The sequence below is a fragment of the Henckelia pumila genome, chromosome 3, assembly GCF_033568475.1.
Source record: "Henckelia pumila isolate YLH828 chromosome 3, ASM3356847v2, whole genome shotgun sequence".
NCBI lineage: Eukaryota > Viridiplantae > Streptophyta > Magnoliopsida > Lamiales > Gesneriaceae > Henckelia > Henckelia pumila.
In genome coordinates this window covers 182,612,490-182,622,020 of record NC_133122.1, presented here as the reverse complement: position 1 = coordinate 182,622,020, position 9,531 = coordinate 182,612,490, and the positions used below count along the sequence as shown (strand labels likewise).

The 9,531-nt window shown below is 40.0% G+C and overlaps 1 protein-coding gene and 1 non-coding gene across 2 annotated transcripts; one reads left to right on the top strand and one right to left on the bottom strand.

The window, feature by feature from the left end:
* Nucleotides 1–6,977: 6,977 nt before the first annotated feature.
* LOC140894135 (small nucleolar RNA R71) lies at nucleotides 6,978–7,084 on the bottom strand. The gene has a single exon (XR_012153683.1). It is a non-coding gene; the product is annotated as a small nucleolar RNA R71 (small nucleolar RNA).
* A 58-nt stretch (nucleotides 7,085–7,142) lies between these two features.
* Nucleotides 7,143–8,987, top strand: LOC140890116 (uncharacterized). Its single transcript, XM_073297875.1, has 2 exons — nucleotides 7,143–8,147; nucleotides 8,223–8,987. Exons 1-2 carry the CDS (start codon nucleotides 7,143–7,145, stop codon nucleotides 8,985–8,987), a joined length of 1,770 nt encoding a protein of 589 aa, XP_073153976.1.
* The last annotated feature ends 544 nt before the right edge of the window (nucleotides 8,988–9,531 follow it).

Here is a 9,531-nt window from a genome sequence, read left to right as displayed (position 1 = left end):
AACAATAACTTTAGTTCCAAGTAAATAAGATCTAAACTTTTCTAACGCAAAAACAACAGCTAAAAGCTCCTTTTCAGTAGTCGAGTAATTTTGCCGAGCATCATTCACAATTCTCGAGGCATAGTATATATCATGCGATGTTTTCCCAACTCGTTGTCCCAAAACATCTCCTATGGCATAATCACTGACATCACACATAATCTCGAACTGCTTGCTCCAGTTCGGTGGTTGAATGATGGGTGCAGAGGTCAGTGAATCCTTCTGTTTGTCAAAGGAGAACTTGCAGGCATCATCAAACTCAAAAGTGACTTATTTCTGTAACAACTTGCACATGGGTGATGCTATTTTAGCAAAATCCTGAATGTATCTCCTATAAAAACCTACATGTCCAAGGAAAGAACGCACTTTACACACACAAGTGGGATAAGGTAAAGATTGAATAATATCAATTTTAGCTTTATCTACCTCAATACCTTTAGAAAAGACAACATGACCCAAAACTATACCTTGACCAACCATAGAATGACATTTTTCAGAATTCAAAACAAGGTTCGTTTCTACACACCTTTTAAGGACAAGTGTAAGGTTAGACAAACAATTTTCAAATGAATCACCATAGACAGTAAAATCATCCATGAAAACTTCTAAAATGTGCTCAATGAAATCGGAGAATATGCTAACCATACACCGCTGGAATGTGGCTGGTGCGTTGTAGAGTCTGAAGGGCATACACCGGTAAGCAAAGGTGCCAAACGGACAAGTGAACGTCGTCTTTTCTTGATCCTCCGGTGCAATTTCAATCTGAAAGTAACCTGAATAGACATCAATAAAACAATAATAAGAATGACAAGCTAATCTCTCAAACATCTGATCAATAAAAGGCAAAGGAAAATGGTCTTTTCGGGTCACAGCATTTAATTTTCTAAAATCTATACAAATCCTCCACCCATTTTGAATTCGGGTGGGAACCAACTCATCATTCTTGTTCTTCACCACTGTAATTCCAGTTTTCTTGGGAACAACTTGAACATGGCTAACCTACTTGCTGTCTGAAATGGGATAAATCACTCCAACTTCAAGAAGCTTGAGGATTTTTTCCTTTACCACATCCATCATGGGTGGGTTCAGTTTTCTCTGCGACTGATGTGTGGGGCTAGCTCCCTTGTATGAGTTTCTCTTCTTGCTCGTTGTTCAAACTGCTGGAGATGATGACTGGTAATGTTTCTTCTTCTCCCAGGAAAACATATTTGAGATGATTAGGCAGAGTTTTCAACTCATTTGTAGGTGCATGAAAAACAGATGGAAGATGCCTAGTATTAGAGATTGGTAAAGAAATATAAGACAGATTACCTGACTGAGGTAGCTCAGGAACACGATTCAGAGTAACAAAATTTCTTTCAATCCCTCGTTGGAGCACAATTCTTCGTTCTCTCCCTGAATGGGTGCTATAATAGCCACTTCTAACTCATCTTTTCCTGCAAGCTCAAAAAACTCTTGTGCCAAGTAATCCGCAATATCGACATAGTAAACATAGTCATCACCATTAGGATATTTCATGGCATCATAGATATTAAATTTAAACACTTCACCATCAAACTCCATAGTAAGTGTGCCGCTGTAAATATCAATCTTAGTCATCGATTTTTTCAGAAATGACCTTCCTAACAGAATAGGGCTATTATTATTATCACCATTCTCCATATCAAGCACGTAAAAATCGGCAGGGAAAACCAAGTTATTAACTTGCACCAATACATCCTCAACTATACCCCTAGGATATGCATTAGACCTATCATCTAATTGGATAACAACTCTAGTTTGATTTAAAGGACCAAGTTTTAAGGAGGTATAAATAGATCATATGGCATAACATTAATTGATGATCCTAAGTCTAACATGGCCTTTTCAAGTCGAACATTTCCTACCGTACACGGAATAGAGAACATACCTGGATCTTTGCATTTCGTAGGTATCTTTCTCTGTATTACTGCTGACACATTCTCTCCTAACTCCATGTAGTAGCTCGTACCCAGTTTTAGTGAGTAATTGCTAATTAATCCATTAATCATGTTTAAGGGGACTTCAAATGGATAAACGAAGTCCGGAATTAGACCCAGAATGATCAGAAATAGTCCGGAGGGTCAGGCGGAACGGACGCAACATTCATGCCATCAGAATGCGTCATTGCTTACGCACTTGATGGGACATCGGAAGCAACAAAGGGGAACAGACGCAATGTTCGTCGGACGAACGAATGCAACGATGAGGAACGAACGTTCCGTTCCGTGCCTATAAATAGAAGTGCCGAGATTCATTTCCAAGCACACTATTCACCTCTTCTCTCTCGATTCCTTGGTCTTCCAGCTTAGATCTAGGGCATTCTAGGCATCTCATTGGGAATCCGGAAGTGGCGTAGCGATCCAGGCGTCGTAGCAGAGTTGTGGCCTAGTTTTGAGGCAAGTGACAGCAACCGGCTAACGACGGACGCAGGTATAGCTTTTGCTTCCTAAAAATATTTAGGAGTATGCAATAGCTTAGTTAAGGATTTTAGAGCACTGTAATGATATTAGTATCATTTGGCTTTGTAGTGCGGATTATAGGCATAGACCTAGAGCTGGTAGAGCGCGCCTAGTATTTGAAGTACGAAAGTATTGTTCGAGATATCCTAACTGAGTATGCATGTATTATGTGACTGCATGATTAATATGCCATGATTTTGTGCTGCATACATTTGCATCTTGAGCTATCTCTTTTGAGATGTCTGTTAGTAGGATTTTACCTTATCCTGTTAGTGGATGTACTTCCATAGATTTGGATCCCGTGTATCCACTGGTATTTCGGTATGTGAGACACCTCCTGAAGAGACGACACATCGTGCTACATACCAGGACACAGTTTGTCTTTGTTATCTGATTCTTGACCTCTAGTCAGTAGGCGGTTCACTTGCATTCATGTATACTCATACTCTCGTGCTGAGCGTTTTATGCTCACGTCTCGTACTCTGTATTTCTGGACACCCTATTCCATGGGGCAAGTTTGCGATTGGATGAGGCGGGTGGATTCAAGAGGGGCTAGGCAGTGGTTGGCCAGCTGGATCTTCGTCTAGGTTTTTATTCTGTTGTATTTGGGTTGATACAGTTGTTCGATTTGGTTGTATAACTATTTGGGTATTTACAGATTCCTTTCCTTGGGATTGTATATTTTTTATTGTTTTCGCAGCTTAATTCTGGTTTACTGTTTGATTAAGTTAATTTCATGTCTAAGTTCTGTTTAGTAGGTGATCTCGGTAAAGGTCACTACACTCCATCTTTTGACAACCCTTCAACTTTTGTTTTCTTTTTGCAGTGCACAATTCTTTTAAAAATTTAGCATAGCGAGGTACCTTTTTAATAACATCTAACAGGGGGATGTTTACCTCACATCGACGAAAAGTATCATACAATTCCTTGATTCCTTCATCTTTTCTAGACTCTTTCAGTGCTATGGGGAAAAGGGGAACATGTTTGTATTCTGAAAGAGAAGGGAACTTACCTTTTTGCGTGTCTCCTTGAATTGGTTCCTTGTTTTCCATCTTCACCTCCTCATCCTGTTGATCCTTTGACTAGGGCTTAACCACCTTTTCTTGGATCTGCAACTCCTTCTCATTCCTAAGAGTGATTGCACTTGCATTCTCCTTTGGATTCGGTACTGTTTGAGATGGAAAATTGCCAGAATGTTGTGCTTCCAACTTATTGATTGTGGTTGCTAGTTGTCCCACTTGAGTGTTCAAGTTTTGGATACTTTCTTTCGTTTCTTGCTGAAAATTCAAAATATTAGTGGCAAGATCTTTAACAATATTTTCTAAAAACTCACCAGGGGTTGGAATTTGAGGAAGTTGCGGTTGTGGAGGATATGGTGGCCTGTATGCTTGATTATTCGGTTGCACGTGAGGTGCAGGCTGCTTCATCGGAGGGTTTCCATATCTAAGGTTAGGATGATCCCTCCAACCTGGATTGTACGTGTTTGAATAAGGATCATATTTCCGTTGTGGTGGCCCTGGAAATCCTCCTGTTGCATTTACTTGCTCGATCGATTCCTCTTGAAGTGTGTGACACATGTCAGTTGCATGTCTCATTGTAGTGCAAATTCCACACACCTTCACATTTTGTCCGTTTACTACAGCCATTTGACGTACAAGGGACGTCAGATCAATCAGTTGTTGTTCAAGAGAAGAAACATTTACCTCGTTGTTCCTTCTGGGTGCCAGATCACCTCTGCTGGTGCCAAATTGATGAGAATTGGCTGCCTTGTTCTCAATTAAGTTCCTTGCATCTTGTGGTGTTTTATCCACAAACACTCCTCCACTGACCGCATCGACCATGCTCCTATCATGAGGTAACAAACCTTCATAACAGTATTGAATCAAAATATTTTCACTTATCTGATGTTGCAGACAGCTAGCACAAAGCTTCTTGAACACTCCCAATATTCATGAAGTGACTCTCCCATATGTTTCTTGATGCCATAAATCTCTTTTCTGATGTTCGTTGCTCTCGAAGCTGGAAAGTATTTTTCTAAGAAAATCCTCTTCATTTTCGTCCAAGTTGTGATGGATCCAGGAGGTAGGTAGTATAGTCAATCCTATGCAGCATTCTTTAGAGAGAAAGGAAAGTCTCTCAGCTGAATTTGTTCCTCTGTCACTCTAGCAGGTTTCATGCTTGTGCAGACCACATGAAACTCCAGTAGATGTTTATGGGGATCCTCACCTGCAAGACCATGGAAAGAAGTCAAAAGATGTATTAGTCCAGATTTTAGTTCGAAAGTGGCATTAGCTTCTAAAGTAGGAAAAGTACTGCATAAAAGGTTGTTGATTCAGATTTGGGGGGCCAAACTGTCTCAAGCTCAAATTCGCATTTGCAGCCATATCTTCTCTAGACTCTTTGATAGGAGTCGTTTTTATGTGTTTTTATTGCTTGTTTTGTGTTTGTTTTGTTTTCGTTTCATTTACTTATTGTCCGTTCTTTTCCATTCTTGTTCTTTATATTGATTTATTATGTTTGTATTCACTCCTATGGTTTATCTATTTTTATGGCAGGAAATCACCAAGAAATGCCGATACTTGGTGGGAAGGTGATGCACAGTAGAGGCCATGCAGATAGAACAAGAAGAAAGGCAAAATTCTGGAAAAGAAGAAGGGCGCGCGGGCGGCCAATATCTACCGCGCGGGCGCATACACGGTTGAGGAAAACAGTAGGTTGGAACTTTAGGAGGCGCTCGAGCGGCCATATTCTACCGCGCGGGCGCGGTCACGTATTTTTGAGACAGTAGTGCAAGGAGTTTCGAGGCGCCCGAGCGGCCAATTTCTACCGCTCGAGCGCGTCGCGCAGTTTTTATTTTTTTTATTATTTTGAGAGTTTATTTCGGAGAGGATTCTGGGAAACTATAAATACAATTATTTCTTTAGTTTTTGAGGGTTACACGGGACGCATATCAGAAGACTACCGGCGGCTGAACGTTGGAGATTTCTCTTCTCCGTTGGGAGTTTTTCCTTTTCTTCTTCTTCTAAATTTTTATGTTGAACATCTTGGAGATTGAATTTTTGTAATGAATTCTAGTAGCTAAACTATTATTTTGTTGAAATCGAGGGGATCCTAATCCCGAAACACTGTAGTGTGATTGAATCACCGGATGTATTGGGAATTGATTTATGTTTATAATTGATTTTATCATGTTTTTCTTTCTATGTTGATGATTAGCTACCTTTAACATAGATTCGTAAATTATGAATTGCTGTCGAGAGATAGGTTTATAATTAGGACGAATGATATAATCCATGGACTTAAAATATGCATAGAGATATGGTATTTAGTACATGTTGATAGCCATAGACCACCAGGTTGAAAGTTGTAGAATTCATAGAACGCAAAGCAATCAGTCGTGATAAATAATTAGAGAGATTTAATTACTTCACTGCTTTGATTAGTTTGGCATCGCCTCGAGAGAGAGTGTCAATGTTATAGGAACTTCTGTTAAATTTATAAGGATAAATTAAGTTCCAATCGTCCAGTTCAATTAGGGAAAAGGTGAACCAAAATTCCAACAAAATCATTTTGAATTGTTATTCTTCACTCTGAGATTTGTTGGCTTGGTTGTGAAATTTAAGTTTATTTATATTGAGTTTTAATTTTAGATGTTAGTTAATTCACAAATCACTTTTTCGATACTTTGTGTAGTTAAAAATTGAAAAGACAAATTATTTTCGTTAGTCCCTGAGGACGATACTTGTACTCAGTACATTATATTATAACTTGAATCGTGCACTTGCGATTTATTCGAGCTTAATTGATAGATATATTTACGTTGATTTTTCGTGGTAGTATTTGCTCGATTAAGTTTTTGGCGCCGTTGCCGGGGACTAAATAGATTTTAATTTGTTTGATTTGATTTTTCTCTATTACAATTTTAATCATTCTTTTCCATCTGTGGACTGCAGGATTCTCTTGCAGTACATGCAACACTCACGTGAAGGACTATTGCCTTTTGATCCAGAAATCGACAGAACCTTTCACAGAAGAAGAAGGCAACAACAGCAAGAAATGGAAGGAGAACACGAACAAGAACCACCAGTTTACAGATCCATGATGGATCTTGCCTTACCAAACATTGAAGGTGCTCGACCAAGCATTATCCGGCCAACTGTAGCAGCGAATCACTTTGAGATAAAGCCGGCAATTCTTCAAATGGTTCAGAACACACTTCAATTTGGTGGAAGTGTCATTGATGAACCCTATGTGCATCTCACAAATTTTTTAGAAATTTGTGATACATTCAAGATACAGGGAGTTTCAGATGACGCTATTCGTTTGCGTTTATTCCCTTTTTCACTACGAGACAAGGCGAAAGCATGGCTAACGAATTTACCTGCAGGTTCCATCATAACTTGGGATGATCTGGCTAAAGCTTTCCTCACCAAATACTTCCCACCATCGAAGTCAATGAAGCTGAGAGCGGACATCACAACTTTTTCCCAAGGTGAACAGGAAACATTTTATGAAGCATGGGAACGCTACAAGGATCTACTGAGGAGATGTCCACACCACCAATTACCAGACGGTCTTGTGGTACAAACTTTTTACTATGGACTTTCTCATTAAAATCGTACCATGTTAGATGCAGCTGCAGGTGGGAATCTACTGCGAAAGTCGTCGGAGGATGGTTATGAATTAATCGAGGAAATTGCAACCAGTAGCTATCATCCTCAATCTGAAAGGAGTGGGGCCCGGAAATCAACTGGAATTCATCAAGTTGAAGCATTCACATCTGTGGCTGCTCAACTTGAAGTCATGAACAAAAGGATCGAGGAACTGAGTGTAGGACATTCGGCAATGCGAGTGCAAGAAGTATGGTGTGAAAAATGCGGTGCAGAGCATTTCACGAAAGATTGTCAAACATTCTCTCAACCAGAGGGAGTTATGGCAAGCCACATGGGAAATCAGAATCGCCCCAGGAATGACCCATTTTTGAATTCATACAATACAGGGTGGAGACAACATCCGAATTTTTCATGGGGTGGACAGAATAATAAGCCGTATGGAAATCAGAATTACAGCAGGCATCCTCACGAGGAGAAATCAAGCTTGGAGCAGATGATGCAGAAATTTATATCATCTACTGAAACCCGTATGCAGAATCAAGATGCATCGATCAAAAATCTGGAGAATCAAATAGGTCAATTGGCCAAATCAATTTCCAGCAGAGATCAGGGTACTTTGCCAAGCGACACTGAGAAGAATCCGAAGGAACAGGTGAAAGCAATTGAATTAAGAAGTGGAAAGACGGTCGAGCCTGAACAAAAAAGCGAGAAAGAGCCCGAAACGGGTACATCAAAAAAAACTTCAGGTAAGTCATCTATCTCAACACCCCCACCCACTTCACAATCAAAAATTGTTATGCCACCACCTTTTCCTGCAGCTCTTAAGAAGGCCAAGCTAGACTCTCAGTTTGGTAAATTTTTAGAAGTGTTCAAGAAATTGAACATCAATATACCCTTCGCCGATGCACTGATGCAAATGCCAAGCTATGCGAAATTCTTGAAGGAAATCCTCTCTAACAAGAGGAAATTGGAGGAGCATGCAATGATAAGTCTGACAGAAAATTGCTCGGCACTGGTGCAGAACAAAATCCCACAAAAGAAAAAGGATCCAGGGAGTTTCTCTATCCCTTGTGTAATTAATGATGTTCAGTTTCATAAGGCTTTGTGTGATTTGGGTGCAAGTATAAATTTAATGCCTTACTCTGTTTTCAGGAAAGTGAGCTTGGGAGAACCAAAGTCCACCAGAATGTCTTTACAACTGGCGTACAGGTCCATCAAATATCCACGGGGGATTATCGAGGACGTGCTTGTGAAAGTGGACAAATTCATCTTCCCCGTGGACTTCGTGGTGTTAGATATGGAAGAAGATCTGGACATGCCACTCATCTTGGGAAGACCTTTCCTGGTAACAGGAAAAGAACTTATAGATGTACAGAAGGGAGAGCTGTTGTTGAGAGTGGGAGAGGAGAAAATTTCTTTTGACGTTTTTAATGCTTTGAAATTTTCTCAGAATAATGAAGAATGTTTTCAGTTAGATGTAGTAGACTCACTCTTATTTGATTATGTGCAGGATAATTTTCAGGAACCGTTAGAGGTTGCACTTGTATCTGAACAGTTGGGCGACCTCAGTGACGGAGTAGAAGAGATGACCGCATACTTGAATGACAACCAGTCATGGAGAAGAGGTGGAAAGCTTAGACTTGAAGACCTTGGTGATCGGAAGGATTTAGTTCTTCAGAAACCAAGCATTGAGGAACCACCTACTGTGGAATTGAAACCATTACCCATTCATCTTAAATACATGTTTTTAGGTGAGAACGATAAGTTACCTGTCATAATATCTTCTTCTTTGACAGGTGAGATGGAGGACAAACTAATGGAGGTGCTTAAGAAACACAAGAGTGTGTTTGCTTGAAAAGTGGCGGATATCAAAGGAATAAATCCATCCATATGCATGCACAAGATTTTAATGGAAGAGAGCATCAACCCATTAGTCCAACCACAGAGGAGACTAAACCCAAAGATGCAGGAAGTTGTGAAAGCTGAAACGATCAAACTATTGGACGCATGTATCATTTATCCTATTTCTGATAGTCCGTGGGTGAGTCCAGTGTAGTGTGTACCAAAGAAAGGGGGGATAACTGTCATAAAGAATGAGAATAATGAATTAATACCTACTAGGACAGTTACGGGTTGGCGTGTGTGCATAGATTATAGAAAATTAAATGACGCAACCCGTAAGGATCATTTTCCCCTCCCGTTCATTGATCAAATGCTAGAAAGATTGGCTGGGTATGAATTTTACTGTTTTTTAGATGGGTACTCAGGATACAATCAAATAGCGATTGCACCTGAAGACCAGGATAAAACGACTTTTACCTGCCCATATGGTACATTTGCCTACAGACGTATGCCTTTCGGATTATGTAACGCTCCTGCTACTTTTCAGAGATGTATGA

Bases quoted from the DNA above. Each gene is read 5' to 3' on its own strand.
- LOC140890116 (XM_073297875.1), top strand. From the start codon at position 7,143: ATGTTAGATGCAGCTGCAGGTGGGAATCTACTGCGAAAGTCGTCGGAG. The intron at 8,148-8,222 runs GTGCAGAACAAA...AATGATGTTCAG, and splicing joins CAGAAAATTGCTCGGCACTG to TTTCATAAGGCTTTGTGTGA.